The 22,928-nt window shown below is 39.3% G+C and overlaps 1 protein-coding gene across 1 annotated transcript in view; it reads right to left on the bottom strand.

The window, feature by feature from the left end:
- The window catches only part of EML6 (EMAP like 6), a 205,811-nt gene that overhangs the window by 119,084 nt on the left and 63,799 nt on the right, over positions 1-22,928 (bottom strand). The window contains 3 exon segments of the mRNA XM_042472788.1: positions 1,012-1,080; positions 5,842-5,940; positions 11,562-11,721. Of these exon segments, the coding sequence (XP_042328722.1) occupies positions 1,012-1,080; positions 5,842-5,940; positions 11,562-11,721 (328 nt within the window).

A 22,928-nucleotide genomic window follows, 5' to 3' on the forward strand; every position in this document is an offset into this window, starting at 1 on the left:
CAAACAACATTTGACAAAATTTGCTAGAATTCAAAGATATTCATTTTTTTACAATATCTTGAAATCTAATTTTAATATTAAAAGCATATTTTTGAATACAATGTAAATTTTATTTTCAAATTCTGTTCAAAACACAGAATTACATAATCCAATCAAAGCTATGTTTTAAAGTGCCACTGTAGCAACACAAGAAAGTTTATGCACACGTTTACATATCTCCCACAGAAATCCATATGATGTAAAAATGTGAAATTCATTTTGACTATGCCATAGATTTACACTTATGCTTCTGAGACACCCAGTGAACCTATGTTACGGAATGACTTTATAAATATTCTAAGTAAATAAAATATTCATACAGATCCATTCATGCATGTGTGTGTGTATGCCTGCATGGTCCCCTAAGAAGCAAAGGAAAATGTATATTTGGTGTAATTTAGCTGCAAAACTACATGCTGGGTATTGCTGTACTAATATGTATTCACTGGGCAGGGGGAAAGAAGTACAAAACAGAAAAATTGACTATAATCAGTGATTATTACAGGGATATTTTTTTTCATTTGGGAATTGTTTATATTGCTAATTGAAGTAATTATTCTAAATCATTCCACCTAAATTATTCATTGGAAATAAATATTTTTAAATTAATAATAATAATAATAATAATAATAATAATAATACATTTTATTTATAGACCGCTATTCCGCAATGATCATAGCGGTGTACAGTAAAAAATTGCAATACAATACAAAATACAATGTGACAGTTAAATGAGGGAGAAGTCTCATCCTTCAGACAGTCCCTGATTACACTATACGTTCTTTCTGCTTAATTTGATAAAAGGTCATTGACTGCAATCACTTTATATCCTATATTATGGGGAGTTTGCCAAACTATCCTGAGCTGACTACACAACTTTCTTAGCTTTTTAGAGGTTAATAAAAGAAAATATTCTAAGCAGTCATAAAGAGTTCCTTTAATTGGTAATGCAAAGCATCAAACCCAATTTACCTTGATATGTTTCACACCACAGCTAGCCACTCTGTTGGGTTGATATGGATCCCAGGAAATATCAAAAATCTGACAAAAAATAATAAAAACTGATACACTAAATTAGAAACCACATATGTTAATTTTAAAAAAAAAATGTTCAGAGTTTAATAAGCATTTCCCCAGTTTTGAACAAGTCCTATTGTTCTGTTACCAAGACTATAATATGAATATGAATACTGTATAGCTGACTTTCTAAACAGCAGGTGGAAAATACATCTGGAAAGTACAATGAAAACGTTACAAAACTCTAGGCAAAGAGCTGTCTTTATTTTATATATGGTTACACATGTTTATACATGTTGCTCAGCAGGAAGGTGGATCTGTGTGACAAAATTCACAGTAACTTGAAAATGGATAAACAGAGCTGGTAACTGCAGAGCAGAGAGAATTGGACAGGCTTTAAATAAACCAGGCTACTTACCTTAAATTGTTGTTCCTTGAGCTGTCATAGCTTTAACTCACACAAGTGATTCTTCCTGTACCTGCACAAAATGTCAACATGCTAGAGCTGAGGAAGCTTGTTTTGGAGGGCATCCTGTCCCTCTCATTCTGAACAGTTTAACTCAATTCTGTGTCCTCCAACAGAAAATTTAAAAAAATACAGCACAGAAATGCAGACATTCTTTCAAAGAGAAGTAGAACATTGTGTGAGTTCATTTACTGTATGAGAAGTAAGAAGCCTAGTTAGAGGTAAACACAGTCACAGGTTTCACTCTACACCACCTCTGTGACTTGCACAAAATGGAGATTACAGAGCTCACTTGTGAATAGATTGAATAGATGTCAGATGAACAATATCTACCAAAAGATATATCCAGTCTAGATCTTACATCCAGACAATAGAGACCAATAAATACTGATTGCTGAGACTGTATAGCTGCTGTGCAAACACCCAGAATTGGTATTTCACTCACAGGTAGCAGTGGTTCTACTAGAGTCTTCATAAACTGGGGGCGGGGGGGGGGCAGCTTAGCCAATCAGTAACAGAGGTGAATGGTTGCAACACCTCACTGAGATAACTGTTGAGAAGTCACCACCATTTTTCAGAGTTCCCATAGCATCTGAGGAAGAAATGGAAGAAGAAAGGTAGGTAAAATGATGTTTTGTGATGCACAGAATGTTGACACTATCTTACATAGAACAGATAGATTGCTGGGAAGTAAGGCCTCATCTTCATGAAACTGTAGTAATGGAAGATAATTTCATATAACACAAAGTTCACCAGTTTATCTGGCAGTGTTGTAGTGACCAAGAAAACTACTACCCAAGTGAGAAGTCAGAGCTCGGTAGCAATCAAGAGTTCAAAGGGAATCATGACCAAAAGAGCTTCAATAATATCCAAACCAGGGTGTGTGCATGAGAGTGTAGCGTTTGGTAGTAGCAGTTGTAGCTGGTGGTAGATTTGCTTCTGTAACGGAGCAACTGTGACGTGAACAACTTCAGTTGCTCTTGTAATTGTGTTAGTGGAATTCTAGCTGATTAATAATCACACACTCTCAGCCCCAGAACACCCTGTAACAGAGTCACCTTAGGGTCAACTAAGTAAGAAATGACTTGGAGGCACACAATAGCACAACAACAAAATACCAAGAAGGTCTAAAGCTTCTGTATCAACTGTGTACCAACACCAGTGATGCCTGAAGGTTGGGCAGTTCTGATTATCCATTACAGCATAACTGTGGGATCTGTCTCATCCCAGGGAATATTCTCTTCCAACCATATGAACGAGACTATCATAAAACAGCTTCTGGAATCTGATGCAGAGATGTTAGATTGTGATGAATTTCTGGCTCCAGAAGAATTCTCCCTCCCTGAATTTGAAAAGCTGGTGGCTGAAGCAGCTAAGGGGCCCTCTCCTCAGTAGGACCTGATGGATACCAAAGAGATGTTCTCATCCTTTGAAATCTGGAGAAGAGAGAAGGAACCACAGGAACATCATTGTAGGAGTCAGTGTCCATTAAATAGGAAATGCTGAGTAATCAAGCACTTGGTGTCCAGAGTCATCTCCCTTGAGCTGCTGGGAGTCCTCATGGCTTGCAGCCATGCAGTTTCCCAAACTGACAATGCTCTCTCTGCTTGTGTATTTCTTGGAAAATTTGACTCTGGACTGACTATATTTAGCATCTTCTTGTCGTACCCATTTCACTTTGGTTATCTGAACTTTGGCTTCATGTAACAAATTCTGGCCCAGCTGAGATCTTGTCCCTGCACCTCCCTTGTTAAAGTCAAGGTTCTCTTTTCTGGGTCATCATGGTCTAGCTTATCATCAGTCTTGGTACTAAACAAGATATCACAATCAAATGGTAAATTTTCAGTGGTAAATCATACATCCAGAGATTAACTAGAAAACCACAACTGTATGTGCTGGCAGATGCTGAACTTCCTGAATTCATGGTCTAGATTGGTTTCACTTACTTCTAGCTGATTTCCGTGCAATGACTTGTGTCTCTGAATAGTTGTCCTTTGTGGGCATAAACAAAGACCTTGAATTTCCATTGTTCTAAGAAGTGTTTTGAAGGTGAAAAATAAGCACTATGAAAAAAGAGAACATTCTGTGGAACTCAATCTGGAATAATTTCAGTATCAATGGTATCACCTACAGATATACTTAGAGGGAGATCTGAATGATGTTCTGGATTAAGAGGAAGGGGAACCAGTAGACTCGTAATCAGCTTCACCTTCTGATTCTGAAGCCATTTAATGTAACTCATACAACTGTGACTACAGTCGGCCCTTCTTATACACGGATTTTTTATACACGGATTTAAGCATACACGGTTTGAAAATGTTCCAAAAAAGTATAAATTTACCTTGATGTTCCATTTTTTATTAGGGACACCATTTTGCTATGTCATTATACTTAATGGGACTTGAGCATACACGGATTTTGTTATACACGGGGGATCTTGGAACCAAACCCCAGCGTATAACAAGGATCCACTGTATATCTAATCAAGGTGCATATGGTCCAGATTCAGCTCAAGGTACTTCACTGTTGATGAAAAGATTCCACAAGTTGTTGACTTTTCATCTATGTAGACACAATTCCTATAAGAAGATCTCACTGGAGAAGCTACGAATCCTGAATAGAAAGTGTGATAGGCACCTTAGGTGTTGTTGTTTTTTTGCTTTATTCTTCTTTTTATGTTTGAGTTTCTCAGTAGCCAGAATAGAGGGACTTTTTAAACTTTTATCTTGAAATCAATCAATACTGAAGGATCAATCCTCAACAATTCCTTGCAAGCCTCATGGCATTGCATTGACTCAGCACAGTTCTTCATTTCTGTTTCTGAAGACAGATTTTGTTTTTCAGTACCCATCCAGTTCAATACTAAGTGACTAGTGGAAGAGAAATTGTCATAGTATTGAGCCCACTAGAGTTTTTTAAAGTCAAAAAGGGTACATGTCAGCAGAATCCTAAGTATTAGGCTGAAGTCAGAGGAGGCTCTAACAAATAGCAAAAGTTTTCAAGGATTGTTTTGACTGAAAAACATTAGGAGGAAAAACTGAGGTTGACCAAAGCTAAGGATGAAGTTTTGCTGCTTTAGTTTTTCTACTTTGAGGTACAAATGTCAAGCAGTATTTAAATACAGTGAAGTTATGAAGTTCTCCTAGACAAAGAGGGCACTTCAGATGACCATGAATAGAAGACATCCTATCCCCACATTTAGAACATTTTTTGAATATATACCTCAGTCACAAAAGCCCTGAATGTGGGGAGTAGGAAAGCTATCAAGAAAAAGAAAATTCAGAAAACAAAGCAAAACAAAAAGTTTTGTAAAAATAAAAGTAGCTTAATTTAAACCATGAGCCAAGGGAGGACCATAAAATATCATGAAACAGAACGCAAGTATTCAGTATGAAATAGAGTGTGTGAAACACACACTCTCTGTAAAGCAGATGGAAGAGAACCAAGGTAAATTGGACAGAAATAGGAGTGAAATGCATAACAGAAGGGGCATGGTGCCTGCCAAAAGATGCGTGCTCAGCTCTAACATGTTCCAAGCATTCTGTGCAGGTGCAGGAAAACTTGTCTCTATGAGTCACAGCAATTACAATGAAGAATCAATAGTTCTCATAAAAAACATCAAGCCTAGTTTATCATCATAAGCACACCCCATATTTACACACCTATTACGCATCTACATTCAGTTCTTAACTCTTCCATTACCAAAATTACTTCCAAAAATTCCAAAATCTGCAAGATTCTGTAAATAGAAAAAATAATACTGACTACACAAATAAGTGTCTGCTTAACTATGTCTGTTTTTGCATAATACAAACTAATGGCAGAAAGCACTAAATACCAGGTCTGGAATCACCATGTGGTATCTTTGGGAATCTGATGGGGCCACAGTCCCCACATCTCACCATCATGGTTAACAGCAACATGGGGGGGGGTATGCTGATCAGGGACATACATACAAATGGGAGAGAGTCATTTCTTTATGCTTGTGTCCTCTCTCCAATCAAATTAGCTCCTTCTCTGGCTCCTTTAAATAAATAAAATATACTGGGAGATCAGATCATATCCCTCCCACGTGTAATTTGGTCCTGAGTAACAAAATAAAGAAACAATCCTAACTGTTAAACTGCCCTTCCATAATATCAAAGAATGCAATTTCTCGTAATTATTTCACAAACAAATTACAATCAGTGTATTTCTGAGAACACCAGGTTTGTGGGTGTGAGAGGGTGTGTGTGTGGCCACCTCAGCACAAAAATGGTTACAGGAAATATTTAACCATATTACAAGACGAATTTATAACAAACTCATTAGCTGATTACCCTATCTGAATGGCCAGTAGCTGATGCTAGTAGTTTTCCTTTCTTCCAGTCCCATATGCAGACTGTGTTTTTGGCATCCAATCCCACTGAAGCTAAACGCTTGAAAGGGGAAAAAAATGAAGTTTTGTTAAACGAAGATCAATTCAGTAACATCATCATCATCATTTATATGCAGTCTTTTCCTCCCAGAATAGACCCAATGCAGTTTCCACAAATAGTAAATTAAGCCTGAGGGCAGGGAACCGTCTATTATCCCCCTCTGTTGTAAGCCACCCAGATTCCCAGTGATTGGGCGGCATATAAATAAATCCTATTATTATGTTTTCAATTAAATATAAAAATAATTAAAATCACATCATAATACATGCTAAAATATTTTAAAATCAATGAAAAGTTTAAGATAAATAAAGCATCTCCAATAAAAAGGCCCCTACTTATATGATAAAAGCCTGCTTAAACAAAAATGCCTTTGCCTGCCAGTGAAAGGAAAGCAGGGAGAAAGATGGCCTAACCTCCCATGGAAGAGACCTCCAGAGGGTAGGAGCAGTCAGTGAGAAGGCTCTTTCTTGTGTCCTCACCAAGTGAGCCCATGATGGGGGGGGGGGGGCAAGAGTAAGCCTTTGCCTGAAGATCTTAGAACTGTGGCGGGTTCGTACTGGAAGACACAGTCTTTCAGATAGTCTGGACCCATGCCGTATAGGCTTTAATTGATCATGGCCATCACTTTGAATTGTGCCCAGAAATGAACTGGTAGCTATGAAGCTGTTTTAACAAGGCCCTATAACTGGCACCTGTCAGCGTTCTGACTGCAGCACTTTAATCCTGCTTTAGTCTTTGAACAGTTTCCAAAGGCAGCCCCATGTACACTGTGTTACAGTAGTTCCACATAGAGTGTGTTACAATTATATTAATTATATTAAAGCAGTGTGCAAAGAATAATAAATATACAAGAAAGAAGTCAAACATGTTTAAATATATTGCTTCCACAAAAGGGTTTTGAAAATACTTTTAATATATTCCAGAATCGATGATAAAGCAAGAGGTTCCTCAGTCTGACATTCAGAAATGCCTTCAACAATGTCCCACCATACAGGAATAGACATGATAATTCATGTGGTGTAGTGGTTAGATAGTTGGCATTAAGTCCTGGATGTTGCAGAAGCTAGTTACAACTGAGCCAAGAAATTCACTGGCTAGTCAAGTCACCAAGTCACTTTCTATCTTGGGTAGTCATGGTATCTCATCCTGACTTACTTAGCAGATGTATTGTGAGAAAAAAGTTGAGAGATGGAGAACCACATATGGTGCATTGAGTTCACTAGGAGTAAGGCAGGATGTAACAACTGCTCTCACTTCAATGTAACAATTGTCCTCACCTAATTAGCGTAATGGCAATATATATGTGAGAGGCCATACAACTTAACATAGAATCATAAAATCATTGAGTTGGAAGAGACCACAAGGGCCATCCAGTCCAACCCCCTGCCATGTAGAAAATCTAAATCAAAGCATCCCCATTGATGTCCTTTCCTGCATGACAGGCAATGGCACCAATTTGCTGCCTTTATTACATTATATCAACACAACTGAATCAAAGGGCTGTTTCAAACATGTGTTACATTAATTCTTTTATAGTTTGCAGGTGGTAGCTAAAACTGTGAGCAGGTGCCATTGAAACGTGTTTCATTTCTCTAGAATGGAACCTGCTGCCTTTGCCCTTCTCCATTTCATAGGTGTAAGCATCGTTGATACACAATGCTACTCCTCCTCCCTTCCTGTTTGATCTATTTTTCTGAAATAGGTCATACCTCTCTATTACTACACTCTAATTATAAGACTAATCCTATCAGGTTTCTGTGATTTCTTCTGTATCATATTTGCTTTGCTGTGCTTTACTGTGTTCAATTTCATTTTGTTTATCTCCCATTCTCTATGCATTAGTGTAGAGACATCTAAGACCATCAACAATTCCCTCTATTTAAGGTTATTTTCCTCCCACTATTGGGTTTTTGTACTATATGCCTTGTTCACTGTATAACAGTCAGGTTATTATCTCCAGCACCTGATGAACCACTGCCCTCAAGAACACTGTCTCCATCCCCCACATAACTCAGTTTAAAGCCCTTCTGATCAGATTTTTATCAGATTCTTATCAGAAACATTACTGCCCACTGCTGTGAGGTGCAACCCATCCCTTACTAGAAATCCATCTTCATAAAACCACACCACGGGCCAAGAAGGCAAATCATTCTTGGCAACACCATCTGTGGAGTCAGTTGCTCACCTCAGCTATTTTTCTCTCCTTTCCTGGGCCATGCCCTTTCACTGGAAGAACAGACAAAATGACTACCAATGCATCCAGACCCTTCAGTTTCTTACCCAAAGTCTCATAACCCCTTATAATATTCTGAAGGCTATGCCTTCCAGTGTCATTATGAACCAAAACAAAGGGGTAACATTAGGTCAGTGGGCTTGACAAGTCTTGTCAGCCTCTCCATTGCATTGCAGATTTTTGCCCCAGGAGGACAGGAGACAACTTATCAGGCCTGCAAACTACTGATTCTGTTCCCCTCAGCGGGAAGTACCCATCACTAGCAAAGACCTCCAGGCTTTGGTAGAAACCATTTCATGTACTCAACCTTCCAAGATTCTTGTGCACATTCTCTGAGGACTGACGCTGCTGTTCTTGCTACCCATCATCATCACTGGTGAGAGAGAGCTTTGAATCAATTCTGCAGCTCCAAACTGTCAGAATGATGCCTGGTCCTTCTACTTCTATGTGCCAGCTTCCTCCAAATATTTACCTTCTGTTTATGGGAAGTGACCTCCTCCTGAGAGATATTCCCTGTGTTTTCAACCAGGACAGTCACAGAATCATAGAATCCAGAGTTGGAGGAGACCACAAGGGCCATCCAGTCCCACCCCCTGCCATGGAGGAAATCACAATCAAAGCATCCCCGACAGATGGTCATCCAGCCTCTGTTTAAAGACCTCCAAGGAAGGAGACTCCACTACACTCTGCGGAAGAGTGTTCCACTGTCAAACAGCCCTTACTGTCAGGAAGTTCCTCCTAATGTTGAGGTGGAATCTCCTCTTTTCCTGGACTTGCATCCATTGTTCCGGGTCCTAGTCTGCTCTGCTTTGTCCAAGAAAACCTCATGCTCCCTAATACACTGAAGAGTAGATAAATGGGCCTCAAGTTGCTGAACCTTCTCTTCCAACAGGACAACCAACTTGCACATGCTTTAGGGGAAATTATCTACAAGAACACAACCATATCACAACTGTTGCAAGTGGTTGCAGCAGCTCGCACACCATCATATTCAGTAGTCTCAATTGGGCACTGAAACAGATCTTCCAGCATTCACCACAAAATTCCTCTGCTAAATGCCTAAGCAAAATGCCTGTTACCAGAGCTTCTGTTTTGTTTTGTTTGTTTGGTTATTTTAGAATGTTAAAATAACAAAGAAATATGCAAAAACACTAGTCACCTCGTAAGGTTAAATAAAATAAGCTGCTCCCACAGTCACTCAAATGTTTTGGCAAATTTTCTCCTCCCTATCTAAAACAAGGAGAAAGTTGTGCCTTCCTTTTGTAAGAGGAAGATATTTAGGGGGAAAATTGGGGATAGCTTTGATACCTGCCGAACTCTTCCTTTGGGGGAAAAAAACAAGCCCTGAAGCAGCAGCCTGGCACTTAACCATAAAGCTTACTGCAGATAACAATTGGGATTATCTAACTCTGCTGCTTGCCTAATACCTCTTTATTTCCTGATCTGCAGAGAGCAATGCATTTACAAGAAAATAAATCAGATTAGCCTCTGATTTCTCTCTTGCAGGCCAGTATGCAGCAAGACATGAAAATACAACAACAGAACTGAGAAACCCACTTGGATGGTTTATATGTACCACCAAATGTGTTCACAAACATGTAAAATAACACACTGGGATTATGTTAAGAGGGGCAAATTTTTTAAAAGTGCTTCTAAGGAGAATAACTACAGGGCACAGAAGAGGAAGCAAGGATGGTAAGAATATTGTAAACTGGAATGTGAACTATTAGCACAGGCAGCGAAGGGTATTCCTTTTTGAGAAAGCACTGGCTGACACAGCAGCAAGACTGGTTAAATAGCTACCAGTGGAATTGTAGCTGTGGACTAAAGAAATGATTTTTTGGAATCGTTCCCCAACAGCTTGTGCTTGCCTTCCTCAGAAACAGCTCTATCCTTCTTCCTCATCTTAAACAGAGAGAACAGTTCTATGGCAAAGGATCTCCAAGGATGAAGCACTAAAATACAGTAGAAGAATCTCTGACAGATTTAGAGCTCTGCTAAGTTGTTACTGGCTGAGTGTAGAAGGAGTTGCTTTTTACTTGTTTTTCCTCAGAAGCAAAGCTGGACTAACTGTTCCTCTGTGTTAGCAGTGTGACTGGAGGGCTGTGGATCCAGTGGATCTGCATCTTCTCTCTCCCTGCTTGCCACCATCCCTCAACAGAAGATCAGAACTATCACAGTAGCTAAGAAAGGCCCATATATGTGGGTGCACATTCCTTCATGTCCCCTTCCAACTTACAACGACCCTGTGAATTAATACTCAGAGGCAGTTTTGCCAGTTCCTTCTTCTGAAATATATCCTACAGCCCTGGTATTCCTTGGCAATTTCTTCTCCAAGACTTAACCAAGACTGACCCTGCTCAGCTTGCAAGATCTGATGGGATCTGATGTCTTTGGTGTATTTAGGCTTAGGGGCCTGGGAGGAGATTATAAATAGTTTCTTCCCATTACAGGTGACTATTTGTATAAGGCTGCAGAGGGGGATTCCTATTCCATCCTATGATTCCTGGAAGGCTGTCTCTAAGACCATAAATTCCTTTTTCTAAGGCTTTCAGTGGTTATTAAATTTAACTATTCTGTAAAAATGTATGAAAAGGGATATGTATGAATAGTTTGAGAAAGCAAATAAATAAATAAATACTGCATACTTTTGATATTTAAAAATACACAGTCTCATGGCCATGAATAGCAGAGTGTCTATTGTCAGCTGTTATTTATTGAGGTTTTTTTGGTGCATTTTTGGCCTCAGTGAGACTTTCAAGGTGTACATTTCTATATTCAGACTAACAGCATCAAGATAAAATACAATTCAATTCAATAAAATATACAGTGTGCCCGCGTCATACGCGGGCGCCTTTATACATGGCCTTGTGCATCATGCATGAGCCCCATTATTTGAATGGGGCTCAAGCACATGTGCTATTTGCCTTACGTGGGGGGGGGGGGTCTGGAACGGATCCCCCACATAAGGCAAGGGTGCACTGTACAGAGAATTTAATAGAACCAAACACTGAAATTGCAAAAACAAATAAGCTCCATCTACTTCTGAAAATTAAACAGAACTTAAGCAATCCCTCAAAACAGAAGATAGAGGCCTAAATCCGATTGCTAGTCCCAATATTATAGTCAGACTGAATCAAGGGGATTTATGTGCTCACTAACCATTCAGCAGTTGATTCAGTGAGCCTGTTCTAGTTAAATAATCTGTATTGTTTTTAAATATGTCGTTAGATTATTGGGAGAAAGGCAGAATATAAACGTTGTTGCTGTTATTGAGACTGGCAATTGGTTTTAGGCCAATAGATGCATTTCCATAGGCATATCCTTTTTTAAAAAGTATAATATATGATTTAACTACAACAGAAGTGGAAAGGGAAGATATACACACCTGGCCATCTGAATCAAAAGCCAAGCAGGCAACTCCATGGGTATGCGCATCCTTCAAAATAGAAACAGTCTGTACACTGTAGGAATCCCAGATGCAAATGTAAGGATCCTTCCCAACTTGCCCCGTAGCAACTATCGTTTTATCTGGGTGTAGAGCTAGACTGGAAAATAATTTAAAAGTCAAAGTTCATCTTCTAATACAGAAGCACCTTAATACCACATTCATAGTTATTAAAGAAAATATGAATTTACATACACATTTTCAGTGATCCTGTCACAACTATTTTACCTGTGAATGAGCTAGTTTTTTCTGGCCAAGATCTTATGAACATGCAAGTGGGATTTACAACAAAATGTTGCAATGTATCCTATCTGCCAACACAGTTGCTCTAGTTCATGATTCATTATTCTCCAGTTTTCTGTTTTCTTTCGCAGCTGACACTCAATGTTTCTTTTTTTTTTTATAATCTTTATTAATTTTCCACATAAAAAACAACAACAAAAAAAATATATAGAAAGAAAAATATACATGCTTAACCTCAGCTTACCACAGTCCTTTTACTCTCCCCCCCCCCTTCCCTTGCTTATTTATCTTACTGATTTCTTAGCTATTCTCCCTAATTCTTCATATTAAACCTCCCTTATACTTGACTTTATCTCAGCTTCAACCATCCTCTATCTCTTAATTTCTAAGGCTGGCCTAATCGAGCCTATTTTTTTATTATCGATACAAGTCAATCTACCTTATTCCGTTATATTATACCATATTTTATATCCTCTTATATTATTTCACGTATCTATCACCTGCTTTATCACTCTTTCCACTTCTGATAAATCTTTGTTAGTCTAACCCCTACCATATCTTCTTCTTCTAATATCTTCCCCTTCATTAACATCGTTAACCTATCTAACTCCATTATCTCTAAACATTTCTCCAACCACATTTCTATGTCAGGTATTTCTCTATTTCTCCAGTTTTTAGCTATTACCATTCTAGCCATGGTAATTAAGTATAATAACGGTTTTTTCTTTTCTCTCAATTTCTTAAAAGCTTTTTCCGCATCCAAAAATATCAAAGCTGCTTCTTTACCCGGTTTTTTCTCATAATACTCTATCAAATCTAATATAATCCTTATGTTTTGTTTCGCCTGTCTATTTGGGAGAAATCCACTTTGATCATCTTTTATCCATCCCGTTAATACTTTCTTTAATCTTTCTGCTATAATGTTTGTGAATAATTTGTAATCTGTATTTAGAAGTGAAATTGGTCTATAATTTTGGGGGTATTTTGGGTCTCTACCTTCTTTAGGAATTAAAGTTATAACCGCCTCCTTCCAAGAATTTGGGATCCCCTTTTCCAATATATTATTAAATATTTTTTCCATTATTTCTATCAATTCTTCTTCAAATATTTTATAATATTCTAATATATAACCATCTGGTCCTGGAGCTTTCCCTTTTTTCCCTTTCTTAATGGCCTCCCTAATCTCTTCTTTTGTAATTCTTTGATTGATCGTTCTTTTTAACTCTTCATCTATCTTAATCTCTTCTATTTTATCCAGGTATCTTACCATTTTCCCCATTTTAACCTGATCATATTCCTTCCCTTCATATAAATTTTTGTAAAATTTATAAAATATATCTCTTATTTTACTTTGTTCTGTAATTCCTCCTTGCTCTCCCATCAATTCTGTAATTTGTCTTGCTTCTTTTAATTTTTTAACCTTGTACGCCAATAATTTTCCTGCCTTATTACCTTGTTCAAAATATCTCTGCTTTGCATACTTCATTTTAATGCTCACTTCCTCCGCCATTTTCCCTTCTAATTGTTTCTTTAAAATTTTCAATTCCTTATCTAATTTCCTATTATTTGGCTCTTTCATTTTTTTCTTTTCTATCTCCTGTATTTCCTCTGATATCTTTTGAATTTCTTTTCTCTTTTTCCTATTTTTCTCACTCTTATACTTAATCAAATATCCTCTTACTACAGCTTTGGCCGTATCCCATATTGTATTTATACTTGTATCTTCCTCCGTATTTTCTAAAAGGAAAAACTTTATTTGCTCTTTTATTTCCTTCACTATTTTCTCATCTTCCAATAATGATGCATCTAACCTCCAACTGTATTCTTTCTCTGATTGTTCCAATTCTAGCCAAATTTGATTATGGTCCGAATTCTTATTTATTTTTATCCTTGATTCTTTGACATCCTTTAGGAATTCTGATGAAATAAAAAACATGTCTATTCTAGAAGCAGAATTGTGTGGGATTGAGTAGAAGGTATAGTCTTTCCTTTCTTTATTCCTTTCTCTCCATGGGTCTACTAACGATAGCATCTCTAACAGGTCAAAAAACTTTTCTGGTAATTTCCCTTGATTCTCTGTGATTTTTTTTTTGACATTCTATCTAGATTAGGATTAACCACGCCATTCCAATCTCCCATAAACAAATAAAATTCATATTTTAAATTTGCTATTTTCTTTAATAAATTCCTGTAAAATTTTGCTTTTTTCTCTGTTGGGCCATATACTCCTAATACTAATGTTCTATTTCCATTAATCATCACTTCCACGCCTACATATCTACCATCTGGATCATTTAAGACTTCCTTACACACGCTTTTATTTTTAATATATATTGCAACTCCATTCTTCTTTCTTGTGCCCGCTGATATGTGTACTTCTCCCAGTTTTGGATTTTTTAAATATTTCTCATCTTTTTTCTTTATTCTGGTTTCTTGAATACTACATATATCCCATTTTTGCTTCTCCAATTCGTGAAATATTTTTTTTCTTTTATACACAGAGTTCATGCCTTTCGTGTTCCATGAAAGGAACTTCATCTCCAACTCTTCATCTAGCTTACCCTCACTATAATATCTTTTTCTTTTTATCTATTTTACTTATTTCACTTATTTCCCCTTCCCCCTAAACTTCTTTACTATAATACTTGTTTTTATTTTACTCTCTTTCTTCTTCCAGATTCTTTCTTTCCTCTATGATACTTTCTTTGCTTCCTTCCAAGGATCTCAATTCTTCTTCCCATTCTAAGTCCACTCCCCCTACTGCCCCTTCCCACAGAGTTTTTTCCACTGCCTCTTTCCCTTCCTCTTCCTTCTTCTTTTGTCTTTCTTCTCTGTCCTTCGAATCTTTGGGAGTTTCCTCTTTTCTTTCTTCCTCCTTCTTTCTTTCTTTGTCTAAATCTTTGTCCATTTTCTCTTCTTCCTTAAACCATCTGTTGTAGAAAATTTTTGCCTTCTCTAGCGTGTCTATTTTGTAATATCTCTGTCTCCACATAAAGGACACCCCTTCCAACGGTTCCCATTTATATCTTATGTTTTTAATTTGTAACATTCTTGTTAAGTTTGCGTAGTCCCTTCTTTTTCTCAAAATCTCTCCTGGGACATCTTTGAAAATCTGAATTTCCGATCCATCTATAGTTATTTTCTTTTTGTAGCTTTCTTGAATAATTTTTTCCTTTACTCTTTCTCTTGTAAAATAAGCCACCACATCCCTCGGTAGGTTCCTGTTTTTAGCTGCCACAGAGTTTATTCTAAAGATTTTGTCCACGTCTAAGTCCAATAACTCTGGGCTACAGTCCACCAATTCAGCCAAAACTGGTATTATTTTGTCATACAGATTCTCATTATATTTTTCTTTTAATCCTCTTATTTTTATACATTTCCTTCTGTCTTTTAATTCTCTTATTTTACTCTGCTCCTTTTCCAATGTCTGTGTCAGGGTTAATTCTTGTGTGACTCTTTCTAGCTCTTCCGTTTTAATCTCTAATTTAGATACTTTCTTCTTTGTCATTTTCACATCCTCTTGTATGCCCTTCATTGTCTCTTTTAGTTCATCCATGTCTCTCTTAAAGTCTTGTCTCAATTCATCTCTAGAGGCTTTGATTTCCTGTCTTATATTTGCTTCATTTCTTTGTATTGCCTCTAATATTTTCCAGTTCGGGTCAGTTGATTTAATTTCTAGAGATGGCCTTCTTTCTACTAAATGTCTAGATTCTGCCAGCTGCTGCATTTTTTTTCTTTTTTTTCTTGGCCTCTAGTTTGCATTATTGTTTTGTCCATTCCTTTGCCACTATTCCTCCTCACCACTGTGTGTCGCTCTATCTTCTTTTACTCCTTGGATTTAGTTAAATTTACTTCCTGGTGCAGTTATACCTCCTGACCACTTGGTGGCGTAGGTAATCTCTTGCCTTTTTGTCTCTATACTCGGATCTTCTTGCTACTTCTCCTTGTTTTTTATGCGTCACTTCCGTTTCCTTTCCCCTTTACTTCCTTATCTTCCATGCGGTATTTGGCCTTGAAAACGCCGACTGGTGAGTCTTACTGATTAAACAATCTTTCTTTCCTGGTTTCTTGCCTGCCGCTGTCCTCTTTTTCTTCAAACCGTCTGCTTCTCCTCCTCGTCCGTCGTCGTCTACTTCTCTTCCTTGTCCGCAGTCGTCTGCTTCTCCTCCTTGTCTATTATTGTTATTCTTTATCTTTTTTGTCTTCTTCTCCGTCTCTCACTGTCTCTCCGCCGCCTGTTTAATTACAATGCTGTTTCTTTTTCCACCTCCTCCACTCTTTTCTCCTGCTCACGGGTTTTATTTCGCTTTCCCCAAGCCTTCCTCCGCGAGCTGCTTTTTATTTGACTTGTACAGTCTATCTCTCCACTGTTCATTGATCTTTCAAAACTCCACACCTTAGTTCTTCTTCTCTATTCCCCAAATATTCTTCTTTACCTCTGATAAAGTATATATGTTGAAGATCTTAAATGTCCAGTAAGTTTCAATTTAGTTCTCCTTCCTCTTCTACCCCTAAAACTCCGGATCGGCGGGGCTTTGCTCTAGCCCTCCTTGCAGTCGCGGTTCACCCTCGTCCTCCGTCTGATCACCGGGCCACCAAGGCTCTTTTAAAGGGACTTGGGGGCAGCTGGTGATCCTAGAAGACCCCGTGGGTCCACCCGAGTCCCCTTTATCGGGGGGAACGATTTTCCCAGACTTTTTAAACTGCAAGTGGTGCCGCTCCCTCGCCTGCTATCGCGAGTTGCAGCTTTCACTCCGCCATGTTACCGGATGTCTCTGACACTCAATGTTTCATGGCTTCCGGATACCAGTGGTCAGGCATGTAAAAAAAGTGTTATGCTCCTATAGCCCTCAGGTTTTATGTAACCATGCTGATAATCCCCAGTGGTCTCATTTTGGATTCTAGTACATATTCTGGCACTCGGAAACTTCCGTTTGCAGTTAGATCAACATTATCAATGAAAAAAGGGAAAACAGGCAGGCCCTTACCATCCCTGTTTCATAGAAACACAGAATCATACAGTTGGAAAAGACTGCAAGGGCCATCTAGTCCAATCCCCTGCCATGCAGGAAATCTAAATCAAAGCATCCCTGACAGATGGCCATCCAGCCTGTTTAAAGAACTCTAAGGAAGGAGATTCCACTACATTCCGAGGAAATTTCTTCCACTTTCGAACAGCTCTTACTGTCAGTAAGTTCCTCCTAATGTTGAGGTGGAATCTCTTTTCCTGTAGCTTGCATCCATTGCTCCGGGTCCTAGTCTCTGGAGCAGCAGAAAACAAGTTAGCTCCCTCCTCAGTATGATGCCCATGAATTCTGATAACAACCATGTGGAGCTTGTGGTTAATTTCCCACACCTTTATCTAAGAAACCATGGCTAGTTTGCCTACAATCACAATAACAATATTTTTGTTCCTTAAATTATATTTGCTCTGAAAAGTGCTGTATGTAATAACCCTAGACCAGGAGTGGGCAACCTTTTTGACTCCAAGGACTGCATTCCAGCACAAGAAGTGCACTGAGTGCTACACAACACATATATGCACATAGTCATGCATGCACCATTCCGCACTCTATACCAAGATTTAAACCTTGCCTCCCTGTGTGCTAAGAACACCTTTCAGTTCCTTTTCCACTAATCGGTTGAGTGAGGGGTGGGGATGACACAAAATTTAAATGGAGAAAACAGTGTGTATGGAGTGAGAATTTATGTATCACCTCTCAATCCACTCAAGGTGATTTACAATGGATAACTGTGCTCTTGAAAGATATTTGGTAAGATGTCAGACACCTGACTTGAATGGTGAAGGAAGTGGGCATGGATAGTCATGACTCTGTATTCTGACTTCAGCACAAACCCATAAGGAATGGCAGGAAAGGGGAAAATGGGGAAAGGATTGATTCAATCTGTGCAACTGGCTGCACAGAAGGGCTGCATATGGCCCATGGGCTACAGGTTACCCATATGAGCCACTAGGGCAAATGAGCATATATCCTTTGTAGTTTGTTGTTGTTGTGTGCCTTCAAGTCCAGTCTGATTTATGGAAACCCTAAAGCTCACTATTATGGGATTTTCTTGGCAAGATTTATATAGAGGGGTTTGCTATTGCCATCCTCTGAGGCTGTTAGAGTAACCCTAACCCTAACCCTAACCCTGTGAGTTTCATGGCCGAGCAGAGAACTGAACCTTGATCTCCAGAGTCTTCCTTTAACATTCAAAACACTAGGCGAGGCTGGTTCTTTTAATCTCATATCCTACCAAGGAGGGAAAAAAATTGGATCCACACAGGAAGAAATAACTGATCTATATTAGCTCCAAAAATAATTATTTACTCATTTATTTCAAACATATTTTACACACACAAAAATCTCCCCAGATTGTCTTATATAAAGTCGGGGGGTAAGGGTGAGATTCAAGCTTAAAAGCTATAGGATATGACCAATGGAGGGGAGGGAGAAGGTGGGAATCGAACAAACAAACTAACATGGACTTTAATTCTTATATAATTTCTAACAGTGACAAGATCAAAGAAGAAACATTCAGAGGCAGGAAATGCCACAAAGCAACTGGCCTTTCACAGAGTTGATGGAGGGAACCTGCTTCCTATCTCTTTCTCTCTGCTGGACCCAGAGAGTAACAAAAATCATTTTGATAAAACTAATGTGTTTAAAAAACTATATTCTTGAAAATGTCACAAACTACTTGTTCAGTAATCCACAAGGCTTCAGCTTGCCCAACATTCTATCATCCTCTTTATGTAATAAAACATAATTACTTGGGAGTATGCCTTTTTATCTTGTAAAAAGCAGTGCTTATGATTTCTGTATCCGAGGCAGTCTCCGGCACATTCACAGTTAATTCAGAATAATTAAATATGCCAATCATGTGTTCTAGGAGAGTCTGATTGAATACTATGTAAGAGTCATTAGTGAATCCATCTGGTTGGGAGTCTTTGCCAGATGGCAAATTCTTACAACCTCCACAATTTCTGTTGCCTTTTCAAAAATATCCTATCTTTCTAGAACTCACAAGGAATATATATAATATTCCTACTGACTTGGGGGGGGGGGGATTGGTTCTTGTTCAAATATATTTTTAAACTTTATCTGTTTAAAATCTTTCTGGCTGGCCCAGTCTGCAGTGTCTCTCTTGTTCCTTGATTCTTGTTTGCACACTGCGTTTGGTGGTTGTCCGCAGTTGCATGGTATGCGGTAAACTCCTGCGGCTGTGAGAGGGTCTCTCTGGCCCTTGGCTGAGAGAAGCATTTGCTGGATTTTCTTCGTCTGTTTGTAAACCATTTGCAGGTTGTACTTCCTCACCACTTTGCCTATTCTGTCTGTGACTCCTTTAATGTATGGTAAAAATACCTTTCCTTTGGGTGGCTGCTTGTCTTCAGAAAAATCAGCAGTAGCAGAACATGCCACAAACCATCCTGGGCATAAAATACTGTTTGAAAACACTGAAATCCTGGACCATGCCAACAACTACCATGTCAGGATGCACAGGGAAGCCTTTGAAATCCACAAACATCTGAATAATTTCAACCAGAAAGAAGAAACCTTTAAAGTGAACAAAATTTGGCTACCAGTCCTGAGGAATAGAAAAATAAGGACTCAGTAAATGCAAATGGGAAACCACTCAGAGTCAGGGGCTTTCCCATCAGATAATGATCACCAATTAGCAGACATTAATCTTCTTTTGCATCAACCTCCCAGCCTGAGGCCTACCATCAGCACAGAACAATACACATGCAAATCACTCCTGCATTCCCAGGCTCACACAGTATATATATACCCACTTTTTTCCAGGCAAGCATTCTCTGAAGATGCCAGCCACAGATGCTGGCGAAACATCAGGAAGAAAACTCTTCTAGAACATGGCCACATAGCCTGAAAACCCCACAAAAAACTATGGATGCCAGCCACGAAAGTCCTTGACTTCTGTGTAAGGTGTTTCTCGCTTAGCATTTATCTCGTTTCCTCTATGGGCTTTGTGAACAAGCCCTGCTTGTAGTATGCAACCATCTCATATTATCAACAGGTGAAGGATCATCAAATGGGTAGGGTTGTTTATTTTACAAACCACGCTCCTCCTCTTCTAGATATCAGAAGACAATTGTGTACTGAAAGATACTCTCCCTTTCAAGGGATATCCAGGTCAAATCAAGTTTAAAAGATAAAGAATAAGAAGAAGGGAGTACAGAGGACTTGAAGTTGCCCATTAACAACTGGTAGACTGAGCAAGCAGAGACGCTTTACTGAATGCCCACCTTTCTCCTTGGATGGGATCCAAGATGGAGTGCATCTGTATTTAGATTATAATCTCTATTTTTAAACTGGCATCTGCACACATACAATATATGCAAGTGTCATGTCAATATGGGTATGATTTTGTCCACGTTTGTGGTGTGCTTCCTCCCTTTCATTGTCATTTAGTTGGCCACCGTACAAATGAGGGAAATCTTGAAATCTATGCCATTGGATGGCCAAGCAAGTATGGTCCCTATACGTATTTTTCCCACTCAGCAGAACATTCTGTTCTTATATTATTGTGCCATCATTGCCTGCTTGATTCTCTTATCCAACTTAATATTGAGGAGAAAGACCTAATAACTGCAACCTATTCATTTAACACCAAAACTCCTTAATCTGACCTAGCAGTGGGCACACTTCAGGATATCCCTAAATCTAGTTGCATATTCTGGATGGTTTGTTGTATCTTTAAAAAACTGGTAGTAAAAGTAAAAATAACAATTGTGGAAATATGTGTTTATACTATACAGAAGACCTTCCACATTCCTATGATCCAGTGAAAACCACTATTTATCTTCATAGGGACCAGTATTATATTTGACAAGTTCTGTGGAAAGTGAAAGGCTACATCTTAGGATTTGTACAATAATTTCTACAGCAAACTTGCTTAGCAGCAAGCAAGGAAAATATCCGCATACAAAACCCATGACTTATTATTAGAACTTATTGAATACCATTTATTTCCCCATTGCTTTATGTTTCCAACAAAGAGCTCCAGTGGAAGCATAGATCACCTTTAGCACAAACTACATTTCATTCAATGACTACGCAGGACAGTAATGACAGCTTCCTTGGAAGAGCACAAATCTATTCAATGTACCTTTTCAACTGTAAAATGCCAATGGAAATGTACAATTCATGATTTCTTATTTAACACATCCTTTCCCCCAGTTTATTATGATCCACTTGAATGGTTCACAAAACCCCCAAGAGGATATGTCCATTAAAAAAACATTCACATTGTCACAGTTACAATAATCATTACCTCTTCTGCAACTTTGAGCTGTCAGCTAATGAAATTCTTGCTGGATTAAATAACTAAAAATATAACAATAAAATCCTTATCCATCAGACAATCCAACCAAGCTTATACAGTCTGGCATTGTAAGGGTGGCAAGAATCTAAATTTGCATGGAAACAACTCTTACCAACTGATATCCTAATCCAGCCTAACAAAAACATACAAGTACAAAGAAAAGGCTAACAGGCCAGTTCTATATTATGCCTGCATAAACATAAACCCCACAGAGTTAAAAGGGACTGACTCCTTCATAAGTATGTTAAGGACTGCTGCATGAAGTGAAACTATGGTCCAAAACACACTGCAGATTAAGGCCACTTTAAATGTCCTGGCTCAGTACTAGGGAATCCTTGGAAGTGTAATTATTGTAGCACCAGAGCTTTCTGGCAAAGAAGGCTCAATGTCTCACAACACTACAGTTCTCAGAATTCCATAGCACAGAGCCAGGACAGTTAAAGTGGAGTTAAACCAGATTATCTCCCCAGTGTGGATGCAACCAAAGAGAAAGCAACTGTGACAAAGGGAAGGAGAGATGTAGATGAAATAGATGAAGAGAATGACAGGAGGATAGATGTAGATGTAGCTGAAATGGATGGGGGCTCTGACACGGAGGACCACTTTGAATTTGGCTGCCAGGGATGGGAAAGTAGAAGGAAGGAAGAAATGTGAAGCTGTCATTCGTGTGAGGCTAGCATTCACGTGAAACTGGAACCAGGAAGTGGCTCCTTTCTTCACCCCGGAAGTGCAAAGGTTCAGGATGCATTCAGACTCCCACTGAGCATGAGCAAGGGTTCCAATTCAAATAATTGAATCCGCATGGTATGCACCGGTGTGGTAATATGATTTGCACTGACTCCGCTTTGTGTGAATCCGCATCTAGGGTTGCCATAACCCGGCTGCAACCCGTGGGGCCTCGCTGCCCTCCTCCTCTTCCACCTCGCATGGCCGCGTGGAGGAAGAAGAGGACAGCGAGGCCTTGGGCGGAGGAGGCGAAGGGGGAAGCGGCGCCTCCTGCGCGCAGCTGCACCACCCTCCCCGCCTCCCTGCGGCCCCGCGCCCTCTTTCCCGGCCTCCTCGGAGGCCGAGAAGGAGGGAAGTCCCTGGCAATCGCCAGCGGCCCCGCATCCTCTTTCCCGGCCTCCTCAGAGGAGGATTCCCTTGCTGCTTGGGCTCCTCTCCCCGCTGTGATCGCGGCAAGGCCTGGGGCCCAGGCGGCGAGGGAAAGCCTCCCCTATTCAAATGTAGGACACACAAAAAATGTGTCCTACATTTGAAAATTTTGTCCTACATTTTTCCCGGTTTGGAGGTCCGGATGTATGGCAACCCTATCCTCATCACATGACTTGCCTTGGATTCTATTCTCCCTCGATTCGGAAGGGCAACCAGGTGTGATAAAACACTCATGTTATAACATGAATTTGCATAGCTGAACCAGGGAGTTTATCGCACACGCGTTTGTAAACGATCCGAGGTCTGTACGGTAACGGAACGGAACGGATTTTATCGCACAGCCTCGTTACCGACACGTTTACAGTGCGTACCCATTCCGTTCCGTTCGCGTAAAATGTCCCCAACGATTTGTTTCCGTCCTCCCTCTCCAGTAAACGTTATGAGAACGGAAAATCCCCCGTGTGCGATATCCTATGTGTTCCAATTCCATCCCCGTCCAGTCCCTACAGTAACGATGGTCCAGCATGACATCTTTCCTATACCTGGTCCCCTTGCAAGATG

Source organism: Sceloporus undulatus, chromosome 1 (assembly GCF_019175285.1).
Source record: "Sceloporus undulatus isolate JIND9_A2432 ecotype Alabama chromosome 1, SceUnd_v1.1, whole genome shotgun sequence".
NCBI lineage: Eukaryota > Metazoa > Chordata > Lepidosauria > Squamata > Phrynosomatidae > Sceloporus > Sceloporus undulatus.